The sequence below is a fragment of the Nannobrachium achirus genome (genome assembly GCF_963921795.1).
Source record: "Nannobrachium achirus genome assembly, chromosome: 5".
In the NCBI taxonomy this organism is placed as follows: domain Eukaryota; kingdom Metazoa; phylum Chordata; class Actinopteri; order Myctophiformes; family Myctophidae; genus Nannobrachium; species Nannobrachium achirus.
Genome location: NC_137814.1, coordinates 38,829,195 through 38,847,368, shown reverse-complemented (window position 1 = coordinate 38,847,368; position 18,174 = coordinate 38,829,195). Strand labels below are relative to the sequence as shown.

The following is an 18,174-nucleotide window of genomic DNA, read 5'->3' as shown; positions in this document are numbered from 1 at the left end:
ATTTCAGAGGTATTAACAAAATCAATAACCAAAGACAATACTATTTTTTCCAGGACCTTCCAGGACCCTTGATCAATTCCCAAACTTTTCCAGTACTGGAAAAATATTTTTCTAATTTCAAAATATTTCCAGGAATTTCATGACCGTGAGAACCTTGATTAATACACACTGAGCACCTTTATGTCCTTTAACACTTCCTTTCCATCCCCGATTTCCTGGGTCTCCTTGGTCTCCAGGGTCTCCTGGGTCTCCTGGTTCACAGTAGTAATCTGTAGCACCAAGTAAATGTAAATGTGTAACTTCTTTACGCACAGGCCTAACAGGAAATGTTATTCACTAATAAACCATGCAGTGGCACGATCCATGCAGGGTCCTATGTTTTATTTAGTTCAGCAGTAAAGCTTTACATTGTCTTTGAGTACAATCTTCATAGTTTTTGTATTATAACTGGCTACTTGGTAGAGTGGCAATCAAAGCATTCTCACCTCCACATCCTAGTGTGATGCCACCATACAAAATGCACATCACACACGCACGTGCACACACAAAAACACACAGACGTGCACACACATTGAGAGAAAGAGAGTGCGGTTAGGGCATCACAATGATAAGATCACAATCAAAACCACCTGCAAAAATGACCTTCTATACTGTAGATCAGTGGTTAAGACCCAAAAGAGAAATGCTTGCCCGGGACCCAAATTTGTGAAAATAGCAGATATACATGCTCACAACACTGCATTGTGAGCTTGTAGATCGGCCATTTTCACTACTTCTTTAGCATTTGTTTTCTAATTTATGACATTTCTTATATTTTAATTTGATTTATTAATGACATTTAAATTCACATAGATCTTAGCTTTTTGAGGAATATTTTTTTTAATGTTTTTAAATAATAATAATTCAAAACTAAATATAAGAAATAAGGGACCCATAAAGATTTGTCCGCGACCCACAAATGGGTCCCGACCCAGTGTTTAGGAACCACTGTTCTAGATGATATTTGTAACATTTGGCAGAACAACATGTTGACTGTCAGTATCAGGATACCTGGGGGGCCAGGGGGACCTGGGACACCTTTACGTCCAGCTATTCCTCGAGGTCCCTTTGGTCCAGAGGGCTGAGCAAATTCGTTGTTGAAAAAGGTCCCTGGTTCTCCTTTGGAACCCTTGGGACCAGGAGGGCCTCGTCGACCAGTCAGTCCCGGACCATCTGCAAGGAGACAGAGATGTGTGGAGACAAAAAAATTGCAGGAAAAAAAATTATAGTGATTTATAGTGATAATAGTGATTTTTAGTATTCGAATTATTCAACCTCAAAGTATTCGAATATTCGAGAGGCGAACATTGTGAAAATAGCCGATCTACAAGCTCACAACGCCTCGCAACGCGAGGCGTTGTGAGCATGTAGATCTGCTATTTTCACAATATTTATCTGCGGAGCAGAGTCACATTAAATGTAATGCCTACGATTCCAAGTGCTTGTCAGGGTGAGGGTCCCCAGTTCAAATATGTTAATTGTGGGGGTCACAGCCTAAAAAGGTTTGAGAACCCCTGGTATAGAGCATTAACAAATTCATCCACCAGGGGCATTGACAACTCATTCTTATGACTTCCTATCTAGCCAAGCTTTATAAACTATATATTTTTTAAAGAGAAAACAATACAACATTTTAAATAAGCGAATATTCGAATATTTGGTGAATGCCCTATAGCCCACAATGTTCAGTTTCTGACTGAACATTGTGGGCCAATGGTTCCACAGTCTAGATGAGAACCTGACATAACCTTGTGTGTCATTTACTGACTGGGATGCCCTGCACAGAAACCTGTCCTGTACATAAGGTTACGTTGCACAGCAGATTCAATAAATTAAACAATAACAACCCTGACAGTGATGTAATGGAATGAACTGAACAAAAGGAGGAACGCCAACCTGGAAATGTTGGTCCAGGTGGGCCAGGGGATCCATGCATACCCATGTCCCCCGGGTCACCCGGGTCACCTGGCAGTCCAGGGAAGCCACTGTTCCCTTTGGGACCTAAAACAGACAGCAGAAAACATCTTCATGGTCCCTTTAGCATTTGAAACCCCAGGGCCTCTGAGGACACTGTAGGATTACTTTTAGAACAACGTAATGAAGTTGGATCACCTGATCAGAATCAGAATGAGACGGTTATCACAGCTGGGGTCTCACCTCTAGCATCACTACCATTGTAGAACAGTACAGGCCCTGGGGGTCCTTGGTCTCCAGGGAAACCCTATGAGCGAGAGGAAGGAGAGAATACGGAATTAAATGTATTATTTCATTTACCATTTAATTTACCCAAATGGACCTCTAAGGATCCATTTGATTCCATTTGTACACTGAGATTTCAATAAAAACGTTCTTTTATGAATCTGTATGAGTCCATCCACACACATATCTTGAAATACAAACTGCTCTCAGTAGTATAATCTCATCATAATATGATGATATTATTGTATAATATGATGATAATATTATATTATAATAATGAAGACCCATATTATGACCATCCAATGAATGCTTTTGCGTTTCCACTGACTGCAGAACTACAGTATGAAGTTCCCTCTACAATACATGCAATGTATTTGACACATGTGGCTGTTGCAGGACATTGGCGCCACCTTGTGGCCTTCTATCAAAATGCAACAGTGGTTCTCGAAGGAGCAACTGATAAGTTCACAGCTGAGTAGAAGTTTCCTGCAGAGCCAAGACTGCTGCTAGAACAACATTTCTAGAACCTAATCTAACCTAACCCCAATTAACCCAATCCAACCCCCTAAAAATTATGCCTAAAATCCTATTATTTTAAACCCCAAAACATGGGTTTTACTCTAACAAAGGATAGATCTCTATTTATTTGTTACACGTTTCAGTATTTTACCTCCTTCCCAGTAAATAGTTACATGAACTGTAGGCCTAACTATACAGGGAAGCAGGCTCTGTTTCCTAACTCTAAACAAACCAAAACCTAAAACCTAAACCTTAAGCCTAACCCCAACCATAACCCTAAAGCTGAAAGTGCAGTTCTCCAGCTCTGCAGGAACCCAGTATTGTCCAAGCCAGGGAAACCAATAGGCTATGACTTGTCTACGAACAAAACCCACTTCACACCGCTTTTGGAGTCTCCAGTCTCCACGACGGTACATTGGTCAAATGGCAGCCATTTACAGTAAGTTAAAGACAAAGGCTTGTGACTACAAGTAACACTCTCTGTACATGTGCACATTCAATCAGACACTTACCTTTGGTCCAATTCTACCAATCAAACCTGGAAGTCCAGTGTTTCCACGAGACCCCTGAAACAATCCAAATGTATTGACTTACTTGAATTGAAATGAATAGGACATTAATTTAGTAGAGACCATGTTTTGCCATGCTGGCTGCGTTCACATCACATACCTCACTTCCTTCTGGTCCAAATAAACCAGGTAGTCCTGGAAAACCCTGGAGAACAAAACCACAGCGATACATGTTTTATGTCTGTGTGCCTGTGTGTGTGTGTGCGTGCGTGCGTGTGTGCGTGTAAACATGTGTGTGTGTGTGTGTGTGTGTGTGTGTGTGTGTGTGTGTGTGTGTGTGTGTGTGTGTGTGTGTGCACGCGCGCGTATGCATGTCTGTGTGTGCACGTTTCTCACCCGACTCCCAGGTGGACCAGGCAGTCCTTTCTCTCCTTTAATTCCTGAAAAATCTCCTCCTGCACCCCCCTGTAGATAGATATACAGCTCAGATATCTGTCTCTCTCTCTGTCCCGGTCTCCCGTAGACGCACGCACGCACGCACGCACGCACACACACACACACACACACACACACACACACACACACACACACACACACACACACACACACACACACACACACACACACACACACACACACACACACACACACACACACACACACACACACACACACGCGCGCGCGCGCACACACACACACGCACTCATACTGTTTATTAATTGAAACTCACGCGTATGCCCTTTGGACCACAAATTCCAGGAAGGCCCGGGTCTCCCTGAATAAAGGGGGTTAATAAAAAGAAAGAAAGAAAGAAACAAACAAACGAGAGAAGTGTCAAACGAGAGAAGCATCTATACTTTACTCACATCATGTATACAACAGACGAGAGACACCCTTCTCTCAACAGCATGTATACAGTATCAACAGCATGCATACAGTATGTTACAGCAAGTAAAGAATGATGTACTAGCTGGCAAACACAAACACATACACACACGCACACGCACACGCACACGCACACACACACACACACACACACACACACACACACACACACACACACACACACACTACATTTTACAATACAGTAAAAAGCGTTATACTCTGAATCTGAAAGAATGCAAGTTACACACAGAGATGGATGGTCTGTCACCAATCACTCCTTCCCACCTTTGAGACAACATCAATACTGTAGCAGACTTCAGGATAATGCTTCATAACCACTTTCAACCCATTTTTTAAATAGCAGATCTACAAGATCAGAAGGTATCGAGAGCTTAGATCGGCTATGTTGGTAACGTGACACCTCCGTACGTCTACAACAGTAAGTATAAGGCAGGTGGTGAAGTGGTTAATGTGCATCAATAATGTCACAGTAAGAGGAAGAGGCGGCCTCGTCACCTTGGAACCTGGGGGGAGAAATTCTAGAGGATCTGACTCCTGGGCTGGGCTCTCTCCAGGTGGTCCAGGGGGTCCCTGTTCACCCTAAATGATCAAATCAAATCAAATTTTATTTATAAAGCACATTTAAAACATCCGAGATTGAAGTGCTGTACAAGATTAAAAATATAATAAGCATAAGCATACTGTACAAACATAATGTACACACGTGTCAGCATAAGCACAAAATATACTGTATATATGCACACTTGCACAGAATGAAATAAATAAGATGGGCTTAGATGTGGTTAAAAGCCAGAGAAGATAAATGAGTCTTAACTTAAAGACTTAAAAACCTCAAAGGACTGGGCAGATCTAATGTGGATCTGGAACGGGCAGTAGCAGCAGAGGTCCTGCTTTTCTTTCTAGTTCTAGGCATGACGAGCAACAGCTTGACAGTAGATCTCAGAGCTCTGACTGGGATGTAGGGGTACAAGAGCCCAGAGAGATGCAGCCCATTTAAAGAATTAAGGACAAACCTCATAATGATTGTGTAGTCCAGTGTTTCTCAACCACTGAGCCTGGGGACCTTTGGTGTGCCCCTGAGAAGGCTCAAGTGTGCCCCTTGAAACTGCTTGAAAGCCTCCACCCCTCCCCACCTCTCCCCTGAGAGAACAATGGGATACGTGCGCCGCTACTCAGCCATCGAAAATAAGTCCATTCACTGCTGCTACTCTCAACTGGTTACATCCAAAAGGTCTCTTACATCATCACCCTTATCACCGGCCAATGATCTTCCAGCATCACCCTGAAAAACAATGAACACGTTTTTATTTGTGTGATGTGTGTGCATGTGTATAAGGTTGTGGGAAAAGGAGCACTGACAGTGTGTATGTGGACATTATGCACGCAGAGGGCTAACTTACTGGTGGTCCTCGGAAGCCTTTTTGTCCATCCTTACCCTAAACAAAACGCAGGTAGATTGCAGTCAGTCAGTCGCACGCACGCACGCACGCACACGCACACGCACACGCACACGCACACGCACACGCACACACACACACACACACACACACACACACGCTTGTAAACATGTCCTGGCGAGGTGACTGTCTATACCCTTCATTTGGCCAAACATACACAGTGATGGTTATTAATACGGTCCGTGGTCTAATGCATATCAAACTGGGCGTAGAGAATGACTGATCTACTGAAATGTGACAAAACAATGCATCTCACCGGAGCCCCAATGGCAGACCAACCCTTGACACCCTTTAGCCCAATCTGTCCTGGAGACCCCTGTGTGAAGATACAAAAAAGATAAACCAGTTTGAACACAAAATCCCATGCAACCTCGTAGAACTGAGCCTGGTTTGCAATGGACTCTACCTGAGGGTGGCAGATTAAAAAATCAATGATTTAATCACTATTAGATCATTGCAATTACATAATTTACATGTACAGTATTTCTATTTAAAAATGTGAAATGGAAAACCCACTGTTGGTCCAGGTAGTCCACGGAGTCCAGGTTCTCCCTGTTAAAGAGGAAATAAATGAGAAATGTACCGTAACATATTTTCACATAGATATATAAATATGCAAACACATGTACAGTACTCTTACATATCATGCAGTGTCTGAATGGAAGTTGGTACATGGACTTTTGATAATGAAACTCTATAAAGTTGCCCAAGTACAATAGAGTTGGATGCCTATAGGCAACCACACAATACACATTTAATGGTGCCATAAAGAAGGCTAATCCTCAGACAGAGCTTTACATACATGTTTTGTTGCATTCTCTCTCTCTCTCTCTCTCTCTCTCTCTCTCTCTCTCTCTCTATATATATATATATATATATATATATATATATATATATATATATATATATATATATATATATATCTCAAGTGGTACTGGCTTTTAAAACAAACAACAGGATCACAATATACTAAAAATAAGCATTTAGGGCTTTGTGTTTTTGTCCTCTGTGATATTGTATCTGCTATATGTTATGGAAGTGCTGATGTGCTCTTTCATACTTTTTAATGAAAAAAAAAATCCAAAAAAGAAACTCACTGGAAGGCCTGGCAAGGCTGAGTCGTACAAAGGCTCTCCTTTTATCCCTTTAGGACCTTGGAACCCCTGACAAAGACAACATACAGTACTGACATGTGACACATGTTGTTCATTTATTTGTATATTTTTAAAGCAGCAGTGGTGACTTCAGAGCCTGCCTGCTTGCTCAGGGGATGAATTGAATATTGACCATCAGGTCAAAATCTATATGTCAGATCCTGTCTAGGAGTGTCTAGGTGAGACATGAGGACCTTTGACACAATATAAATGTCTCAATAGAAGAGCAGGGAGACAAAATACAACCACCCCAATTGTATAAGTTATATTGTATTAACATACTCTACCATACAATACCCTACCAATGGTATTCATTAAATAAAGTTACATACATTTAATGAAAAAATCAAAGGATGGAAGGACAGACGGATGGACGGACGGACGGACGGACGGACGGACAGACGGACGGACGGACGGACGGACGGACGGATAGGGTGCAAAACATAGTCTCGGCCAGGCGGAGACAAGTAAGAAGGAAGATAGGAAAGTAGCTCCGATGAGCTCAGTTGAGCTACGAGGTTGCATTGGATTTTGTGTTCAAACTGGTTTATCTCTTTCGGTTCAAGAAGATTTACAGTAAAACCCTCTGTCGATGAATGGTCTCAGTTATGAGTGAATGATTAATGAATACACAGTAAACTCCTGAGTGTTAATTTAACAAAGGTATACACTACAGTACAGCTGTTCCTCCTGAGAAGACTGAGATCGTTTGGGGTGTGCAATAGGATGCTACAGATGTTCTATCAGTCTGTCATGGCAAGTGTCCTCTTTTTTGGTATAACATGCTGGGGTGGCAACAACAGAGCAGGTGACACGTTTAACCTAAACAGACTGGTGAAGAAAGCAGGCTCTGTCGTTGGGTCCTCTCTGCAGGGGGTGGAGGAAGTAACCAGGGTGCGCACAGCGAGGAAGCTAGATTCCATCTTGGAGAACTCCTCCCACCCCCTCCATCTAGAGATCACCAGTTACTGGAGTAAGAGAGGAAACGACCGCTTTACCTACCCAGGACGGAGATGTGAGAGATTAGGAAAATATTTTGTACCGGCTGCCCTTAAGCTGTACAACGAGACACATAACGGACGCTTGAAAAGGTCTCCCTTCCCAACTTAGACTGACGGAACCATAGCTGTATTGACTTTGACCTCTAAGGAACTATTGCTGTATTGACTTTGACCTCTAAGGACCGTCCAGGAAGAGTGCTCATGTGCGTCTTGCGGTGACACGCTTCCTAGTTTCTTCTTTTTTCACACTGATTTTTGACATTGCACTATTAGGTTGTGTTGGTAGTTTCTGAGTTAAATTTTTGCTATTTAACAATGACAGTGAGATACTTGTTTGCACTAACTAGCATTGACTGCTACGGTCTCTTTTGCAAGACACTTTATGTATAGACACTTTATTATATATACTTATATATTATTCGCCCCCTCTATTGATGCACCTTCTCTTTATTGGTACTGTACTGCTCTTGTCTTTGTTTTTGTTTTTTTCCCCTCTTATCTATCTTTTCTTACGTCTCTGTAACTTTGTAAATAACTGTATACTGCTGTGCTTCTACTGGACAACTGAATTTCCCCCTTGGGATAATAAAGGTATCTATCTATCTATCTATCTATCTATCTGTATTGTGTACACTCTCAGAGTTAAATGAACAGTGTTCTGTGTTCTGTTCTGAATGAGGGTTCTTGGTTTGATTGATTGATAGAAGAATTTATTAGAAGGTTCAATAGGAAAAAGTACAGTTTCATGACAGTAAATCACTGGTACAAGGTAAAAGGAGATCCTAGTAAGCTCTTCAGCTTATTTACACAGGAACCCTTTATGTATCTCATATAACATTGAAAGACAGACGAATAGAACACAGGACTATGCATAGGATATTATCATCGTCAATAACAAAAAAATAAAATAAAAGGAAAGGAAAATAAAAAAGACATAAGGTATCGAGTAGCAGCCGTCTATAGGTGACTTTTCAGACCGATTTTGAAGGAAGTTAGGGGTTTACACTCCTTTAAGGTTGCGGTAGGGCGTTCCATATGTGTATAGCAGGTGAACGAATTTGAGTAAAATCTGGGTTGAACATGATTTGTGGAGCTGCCTCTGATGTTGTAATTGTGGACATCCTTGAAGTTTAGGAAGTATTTAGGAAGGTATTAAGCCAGTGGTTCTCAACCTGTGGGTCGGGTCGGGCAACATTATTTTCTCTCTCAACAGTAAACAAACCAACATAAAGTTTAAGTGTATAGAGGTTATCTGTACATTTCTAAAGTGACAATTTAAGGACTTTTTAATACCTCTAAAATGGCAAATTAAACATTGGCCAAATTGTCAAATATTATAGGGAACATTTTTGAAAATAGCTCACATGCTCTACACATGCTCACAACGCCTCGCAACGCATGTAAATCTGCTGTTTCACAATAGAAACCGTGTTATACAAAATGTTACGCCTCAACTCTTAGTATTCGTCAGGGTGGGGGGTCCGCAGGGCCTGAAAAGGTTGAGAACCGCTGTATTAAGCTACAGTACTCACTTGGGGTCCATGGTATCCATCCAGTCCAGGTACTCTGCCAGGTACTCCTGGTCGCCCCCGTGTACCATTGCAGCCGTCCGGTCCTGGTAATCCAGGTTCGCCCCCTGATCCTGGGTGGCCCTGGGTGATTACTTACAATTATGAGTAATATTATTACAGTTATAAGTGTCATTATTACAGGCATATGTGTTATTGTTACAGCTATGGATGTTATTATAACAGGTATGAGTGGTAGTATTATTATAACAGATATGGTGGTGAAATGCCACGGTGTAATTTCACGGTTATTATTGTTGGTGCAATTCCAATCTGGGAACCCATCGAGGAGAACAGAGCCCTCTATTTTCTTGAGAGATTAGTGAAATTCAAAACAATTATGTCATTATACATCCACTAGAGGGTGCACTATTCACATCATATTCAGGTTGCACTGAGCAGAACACTAGGCTACCTCATTATCTGTACTAATGAGTTTATATTTTTGTGTTGTAAATTTCACACACAATATTATGAAAGATAAATAACCTACTTTTCACTCAACTAGACTGTTGTTAAGTATTATTGAAGCCAACAGTTCAACTCTTTAAATATTGTTTCAAAATTGCGATTTGACAGACACACAGTCATCATCACATGTGAACAACCAATAGTACTCCAATAGTAATCCCTATATATATATATATATATATATATATATATATATATATATATATATATATACTAGGATGATTGATTTGACATGTGAGCTTGTAGATTTGGTATTTTCGCTATTGAAATCTTTTGAAAGATATATATTTTTTTCCACTATCAATGTTTTATTTATAAGTATAACGTTGTCAAATATGTCAGTAATTTCTTTGTATACATATGTTATTTCTCATATCTACCATGTGCAACTTCAAAGCCTAAAAATCGCAATTATTTGAGTGCAATTATCGTCATGTAAAATGTCATAATCATGACAGCCTTACTGAGCAGGCCTTTCAAGGGTGTTCATAAAAGCCTGATTAGACATTAAAATGACCGAAAGCTTTTTTGAAAGTGAAATATCCCTTTAAGTTCCAACTGCTAAGAACCTCTGTGTGGTCCTGGATAGCCAGCTCCCATTCAAGGCACACATTGCATAAGTCATCCGATCCTGTAGGTTCACACTCTATAACATCTGTAGGATCAGACCCTTCCTCACCCAGGAGTCAGCCCAGCTCCTCATCCAGACATCAGTCATATCAAAACACAACTACTGTAATTCTCTCCACACTGGCCTTCCAGCATGTGCACTTAAGCCTCTACAATTGGTCCAAAATGCCGCAGCACGATTGGTCTTCAACCAGCCCAAATTCTCACATGTCTCCCCGCTTCTCTGCTCCCTCCACTGGCTCCCGGTTGTGGCCCGCACAGAGTACAAAACACTGATGCTGGCCTTCAAAGCAGCCAAAGCCAGTATGGCACCTCCATACCTTCAAAGCTTGATCGAACCCTACAACCCCACCCAACACCCATGCACTCAGATCAGCTGACACAGGGAGGCCCTCGCTAAAAACCCCAGGACAACGATCCACTCGTTCTAGACTCTTTGCCCTCCTGTCCCTCCAGTGCACCTTCGCCCAGTACTTAATGTAGCACTTGCCTACCCTCAGTGACCATACATTTATTTTAGATAGAATGTTGTATCAGTTTTTTGAATAGGTGCTTGGTCTAGCTATGTTCTTCTTAGATTATTATTGCAATTACTATTGCTGTGCATTTGATGTATTGATATTGATGTATTGATGTACCGGTATAAACATGTTGCAGTTGTCCAAGTATCTATAGTGTGAGATAACAAAATCCACAGAACAATTACAGCAATAACCATAATTCTCATTAAATTTCTTACTTACTGGAAGGCCATTAGCACCATCAAACCCAGGAACACCAGTCAATCCCTGCAATTCAAATGAACATGAACATCATTCATTCAGTTAACCGTTTATCCCACTTAAGCCTTACAGTATACAGTAGTATACAGTATTCTTCGTCATAATTACAAATAGCTTAAATAGCTGACTTTTTTATAAAACATTTTATCATCAAATCAGGCTTTTGGGTGCACCCAGGACAGTTTTTAAGTTGCTTGATTCACTACTCAGATATTTGATGTTCATTTTATCAGTCACGTCCCCTTCCTATACAATGCATTGTAACTTCAAACTCCATTTTAACCATGTTAGATTCGTCCTTTGTTCTAGTGACTCATACTGCCATCCTAATTTTCTCCCTCCAAAACATATTGAAAATACCTGTAAATGAAAAAAGTAATTAAAAAACACGTATTAAGAGGGCTATATGAGTCACCAGAATCAAGTTTGTCTGTTTTCGATGAATTTATCATGGTTAAAATGTTTGAAGTTACAATGGGTTTTAGGAAGGGGGCATGTTTGATGAATATCAAATATCTAAATAATGAATTGATCAATTTAAAAACTGTATGGGGTGCTTCCCCATACAAGCCTGATTAGACGATAAAATGACCCAAAGTTTATTGAAAGTGAAATATCCCTTTAAAATATATTTTGATAAATGGAACTTTTAATATTATGACATAATGTTTGATGAGATAATTCTGTTATCAGATCATAATTGTATAAATGATCTCAATCCTGTTTTTTGGTGTTTAGCTACCCAAAATACACATGTGATTCACTCTGACTCTTGGACCTAGCTATTGTTGGCTATTGTTGCATGATCACTTTGTGTCTCTCGTGTATACAGCACACCCAGGCACGCACGCACGAACGCACGCACGCACACGCACACGCGCGCACACACACACACACACACACACACACACACACACACACACACACACACACACACACACACACACACACACACACACACACACACACACTTACCCTGTCCCCTTTAATCCCCTCAGGGCCAGGTAATCCCTCTATGCCCCTGCGGCCCTTCTCACCCAAATGCCCTTCTCGACCCCGTGGCCCCATGGGTCCCTGGCCGCCCTGCGACCCTACTTTCCCTGGAGCTCCCTGTAAAGACAGCAGCTCAGTTAGAAAACATTACAGTGGCAGAGGTTGATTCTATTTAATTAAAACATACAGTAGTTCCTTCCTCCTTCCTTCCTTCAAGAACTTCCGACTTCAACATGATTGATTACAGCAGCTATAAAGCTGAACATAATGGAACTACAAAATAAAGAGGGGAAGGACTAAAAGAAGGGAAGAAATGGTAAAACGAAGCAAGGATGGTAGAACTTAGAAGTGCGTTAAGTAAGAAATGACACCTACACCTTGACATTTTAGTTACCTTGAATTATTGACTACTATAAGCACAGCTGAAGTCACTTAAGCAGGAGATGTATGCACTCGGCCATTGCAGCATTAAACAAAACAGCCTTGCTGACATGTTTGTTGCTTATGTGTTTCTATGTTGAAATACATAACACATTTTCGGTCAAAACAAATATACCTCTGGTACAATAAAGTCAAATGTAATCTTATCTATCAATTCACAATGTGTTCTGTCTTGAGTGCTCACCCTCTAGGGGGCGCTGGAAACATTCTGCCAGCCTACGAGCAATCTGGCTAGCCATCGTCAAAGAAAAGGGAACACCCACTCGGGTTGTCCTCAGCCAGCTACAGACTATGTCTCGAGAGAATGACCTAAGAGAAAACATGGTCCTCATTCTAGTATAAAAGTTAATGTAAATGTAAGTAAAAGAAAGTACTTATGTTAAATGTAAGTATAACACAATATACAAACACCGTATTGTTACTATACTGTTACAAGTAAATGTCCTGTATTAAAATCTTTACTAAAAGTACAAAGGCAGTACAAGACGTAAAAATAATTTATCTGCTATTTTCGAATAGCTGAACTATAAATTATAACACAAAGTATAAGTATACTGGTAAGACGCCTCAGGGAGACATGCGACCTCGCCCCCAAAGTGCGAGGTCGCGCCAATTCTTGGACATCTGGCCAGTGATGTATATCGGACCAGTTACCCATATACCGGTATGGAGACCCCGGCATGATAGTCAACAATGTGATGTCAGAACATGCCCATATATGGGCATTACCAAATATGGGAATTCCCAGATATGCGCTTAATATTGATGACATCGGGACAGGGATCTCCATATACAGTATGGGCATAAAACGGACAAGGACGTAATTATTTTGCAAGTGTGACTCGTGATGACATCATCGATCTCCAAAACATACAGTATGGGCATAAAAGGGACATCAAGCCAGAGCGTGATGTCAGAGCGGCAAACCCTTTCTGTTAAGAGTGGTTCCCCTGACATCACAGTGACATCAGAGCATGATGTCAGAGCGACAAGCCCATAGAACCACAGACAAACCCATAGAACCACAGTGTCAGGCGTGACATACAGACAGACAGACAGACAGACAGACAGACAGACAGACAGATACGCAAACAATAGTATAGTTTCATAGTACACAGGGAGAGAGTTCGTACCCGTGCACCTTTGGCAGGGAGACACCGGCACTCAGAGCAGTCTCTGCCTTCACACAGGACCTGCAAATCCCCCTGCAAGAACACATATTGACAAATGTAATATATAACGACCGACTGTCATATTAACATGCGTTATAAAGCTTGCGCGTGTGTGTGTCACCATTGGGTGATTGAGTAGCGCATGCACACACGCACCAACACGCACACACACGCACACACACACACACACACACACACACACACACACACACACACACACACACACACACACACACACACACACACACACACACACACACACACACACACACACACGTTTGTTGATTTTTGAGCGGTGGTCACACCGTCTCCATAGCGTGGCCGTGTGTGTATCCGTGTATGTTTGTATGTACGGTATGTGTGTCTGTATGTAGCCTCTGGTGTAGCCTCAGTACCCCTGGGTGACCAGAGAGGTGCTGTTGAGTCTAACCTGCCCTGAGCATCAACTGCAATAGCAGTGGTGGCCTGAGTAGCAAGTATGGCTCACACTCTCACACACACCACCGCTCACTTCAAACTTGGGTTTGATTTTTACATATATTATAACTATTTCACTTCACAGAGGACATCAGTGAGTAGAGCGAGGGTCAGATATTGAATTCACACAGCTCCTGCTGCAGATTGGACTGGGAGGCACAGACCAGATAAGGTTTAAAGTAACCAATGATTAGGCCTATTCTCATGTAGACAACAGTTCATAATGAGATCTCTGACCTCCAGGAGACAGAGGTGAAGGCACCTGTGACTGAGTATACTGTAGCTTATCTCTCAATGCCTTCGCGGTTTACACACATTTTGTGTCATTTTGTGATGAACTCCAGACTCCAGGAATTCCCTGAATTGCACGTGCAAGAGTGTGGGATAAGTGCTGCGGGAGTGTACAGGTCTTTTTTTTCCTTTTTTACTGTGCAGCAGTGCCTGTTTCACAAACACTGACCAATGTTTTGCTGAAGACAACTAAATATTTAGATGTCTAGGTCAGGAGTTTACGCTGGCGAAGAAGGGGGGCCTATTGGACATCTGCTGATAAATCTGACCCACATTCTCATGTGTGTCCTCCATCTTTCAGAAAACAACACCACACAACAATGGTTAATCCTTTAATGGTTCTAGCTTGAATAGGCCATTGCAAAGCACTGCATTTGGCAATCAGGACATACTACTGTACTCCTGCATTCCAACATTGTTTATGTTAGGTGTAGGATATGTTGAATGCAGTACTGTATATTGTACAGTATAAGCAAAACACACACTCACACATGCACACGCATGCTTGCACGGGCGCTCGCGCACACACACACAAGCACGCACATGCACACGCACGTGCACGCACGCACCACACACACACACACACACACACACACACACACACACACACACACACACACACACACACACACACACACACACACACACACACACACACAGTAGCAGGTGTTAGTTAATTAATGTTTACTTCAGACATACATTTAATTCCACCAAAGTAAATAAAACAGTAGCAGCCCAAACAAATGGCAAATAGTTGTAAATCTTTGCCAAAACATTGAATAGCAATTCCACATATTCAGTTTTCAGAAACACATACCGTCCTTCAACAGGCTGTGTGTATACTTTCATATGAAATGAAAAAGAAATGATGCATAGCATTTATTCCCAGGACAATTATGTACACAATTCTGGTCTCATGATATATTAATGAGTAGATGCTTGTTATTTGACCAGCTTACAGTAACTTAAACCCTATACATAAGTTTAACGGATTTCCAAAGCTCTATACTATGGCCTCCTCCAGTTTGTACAAGTTTGTCCAGCTTATGATTTTCTTTTCTTTTATCTTTAGCCCAAGTATATATATACATGTATATATATATACATGGGGTTGACATTGTATTTCACTGGCTAAAGGTATAAGTGAAGATCACTCACTGCATTGGCCTGTTGCACAGAGGTGACCAGGACTATGATCCACCTGCAAAAGTAACAAAGACATGCTGTTACCCAGTCAACCCAGTCACTTTGTCACAGAATTACAGTGTACTGTCAGTGTGTGTGTGTGTGTGTGTGTGTGTGTGTGTGTGTGTGTGTGTGTGTGTGTGTGTGTGTGTGTGTGTGTGTGTGTGTGTGTGTGTGTGTGTGTGTGTGTGTGTGTGTGTGTGTGTGTGTCGTCCTGGGCATGATGTTGTCCGTTGTAACTACCATAGTAGTCAATATAGTTGGTGCAGTGGATTTGCAACTTATGTGGACTATGTAGCTTGCAAGAAGGCACTATTCCGTAAACAGATACCGGGAGGAGAGGCAATAGAGCTGTGTCCACTGTCGGAAAATAGCAATGCAAGCAGTGAAAGACCAAGAACTTGTTTCATCTGGTGATCGAGCCTAGGACATTATACACACAGACTTGTTGGAGTATTGTGCCGCCTCTGCTGCCATATATGGCGGAACTGCCACTATTTGTGTCCATGGACTGGAATGCTGAGTTTGTGTTGTATCATATCCATGTGTTTGTGAATGTAACCTTTACTGCACCTCAAATATTTGTGTCCATGTATGCTTTCCCTGTGTGTGGACATTAACAAATGGTTAAACCGTGTGTGTGTGTGTGTGTGTGTGTGTGTGTGTGTGTGTGTGTGTGTGTGTGTGTGTGTGTGTGTGTGTGTGTGTGTGTGTGTGTGTGTGTGTGTTGTGTGTGTGTGTGTGTGTGTGTGTGTGTGTGTGTGTGTGTGTTTGTACTGTGGATCACATCTGAATCTACTGTACACATCAGTGTGTGCATGTACAGTATGAAGTGTGTGAAATAAAAAGGAATGCACATACAGTACTGTGTGCAATCAAGTAAACAGGGAAGTGTAAGGAATGCACATAGGCAGATGTGTTGAGTAAACATGCAATAAGAATGTTTGTCACCAGGAATTTACTAGATTTACCCTGTTTGGAGGACTAAAATGTCTGTATGTCTGGCTAGCATAACACATCCCTCTTAAATGTCTATTCTTTTCAAAATACTTTAATTGTAGTACTAAACAGTATACAGTGTGTTAACAAGAAGAGTTGAAGGACCAACAATAAATTATATGCATGTGCTTCTTTTAGGATGTAAGCTTACAATTTAGGCATTTTGCAGATGCTCTTGATCCAGAGCGACTTACAATAAGCAAGGTAATACATCAACATCAGTACATCAAATGCAAAAAAATATCAATCTAGACAAAAATAACGTAGGTAAAAGGAGCACCTAGTCATTAAAAAAAGCTTTATATAAAAAAACCTAAGAAAAAAGAATCCTATGCTATGATAATTAACCAATTATTATTGAATACACTTGCTTCAGGTCTAAAGGCTTTTTGAATGTGAAAGTATATCAGAGGATATCAGAAAGTGGATGTACAATGGTTAGAATTAGCCTATATAGAAAGTTCTGTAGGACTGTAATATTTAAGCTATCTTAGCACCGACAGCGATGATATATGAACTACAGGATTATACCCTTGCACAGTTTAAATGGTAAATGTATGCATTTCTATGCTTGTTTTATAAAACATGTTTTAGTTCAGAACTCACCCAAGTATGGACAGAGTCACAAAGCTGATGTTGAATCTCATTGGTCCTCTTTAGAGGTGAGTCCTCTGCTCAATACTGCCCCCCTGTGCCCAAGGGATAACAATGCTGGGGCACCCTCTTGAATTCTTAATAGGTGACCCGTAGCTACAAGAATTGAGAAAAAACAAACAAAAATGAAATCACCCCCCATGGCTCCCAGACTATTGCAATGGGAGATTTGGGACAACAGTGAGCCTATCTGAGGAACATGAATTGATGAATGACCCAAATGTCAAACTTACCTCGTGAAATCAGAGATGCAAATCAATTCTCCTCCAGTATCCCCTAGTCCACAAGTTCAGCCAAAACTCCTGACACCTCTGTTTGCAGTGGACACATGTCACCAGCTACCGGCCCGTTTGCAAAGATGGGATTGGGAGCGAGATGTGGAGTTTGCAGTCAAACACGGCGCCAGCACCGCCCCTTCTACACGCTCTTGAACTGTTATTTATACAAAACGAAAGCAAAATGGGGACGACAATGACATCACCAACATATGTAGAGCAGGACGATCAAGAACAGACATCTCTCTCTCTCTCTCTATCTCTCTCTCTCTTTCTCTCAGTGGTTATTAACAGGGTTCCCACACATTTTGATTTTACCAATTCATTTCAAAAACTTTTCCAGAATATTTAACCCAATTTCCAGGACGATATAACAATAATTCAGCTCAATAACAGGTCGCTTACTCCTATGCGCAATGCCCAAAGACAGGTAGTGTATGCCAGTGGTTCTC

The 18,174-nt window shown here is 41.4% G+C and overlaps 1 protein-coding gene across 1 annotated transcript in view; it reads right to left on the bottom strand.

Annotated features, from left to right (window-relative positions):
- The window catches only part of LOC308285054 (uncharacterized protein), a gene marked incomplete at both ends in the record, with an annotated part of 40,707 nt that extends 25,804 nt beyond the window's left edge, over nucleotides 1-14,903 (bottom strand). Inside the window, 13 exons of the mRNA XM_080725772.1 lie at nucleotides 177-269; nucleotides 1,034-1,212; nucleotides 1,978-2,040; nucleotides 2,197-2,260; nucleotides 3,270-3,323; nucleotides 4,668-4,751; nucleotides 5,413-5,454; nucleotides 5,886-6,035; nucleotides 6,727-6,792; nucleotides 9,317-9,436; nucleotides 12,211-12,345; nucleotides 13,803-13,874; nucleotides 14,832-14,903. Of these exons, the coding sequence (XP_080581898.1) occupies nucleotides 177-269; nucleotides 1,034-1,212; nucleotides 1,978-2,040; nucleotides 2,197-2,260; nucleotides 3,270-3,323; nucleotides 4,668-4,751; nucleotides 5,413-5,454; nucleotides 5,886-6,035; nucleotides 6,727-6,792; nucleotides 9,317-9,436; nucleotides 12,211-12,345; nucleotides 13,803-13,874; nucleotides 14,832-14,903 (1,194 nt within the window). The remainder of the gene's footprint in view (nucleotides 1-176; nucleotides 270-1,033; nucleotides 1,213-1,977; nucleotides 2,041-2,196; nucleotides 2,261-3,269; nucleotides 3,324-4,667; nucleotides 4,752-5,412; nucleotides 5,455-5,885; nucleotides 6,036-6,726; nucleotides 6,793-9,316; nucleotides 9,437-12,210; nucleotides 12,346-13,802; nucleotides 13,875-14,831) is intronic.
- Between the last annotated feature and the right edge of the window lie 3,271 nt (nucleotides 14,904-18,174).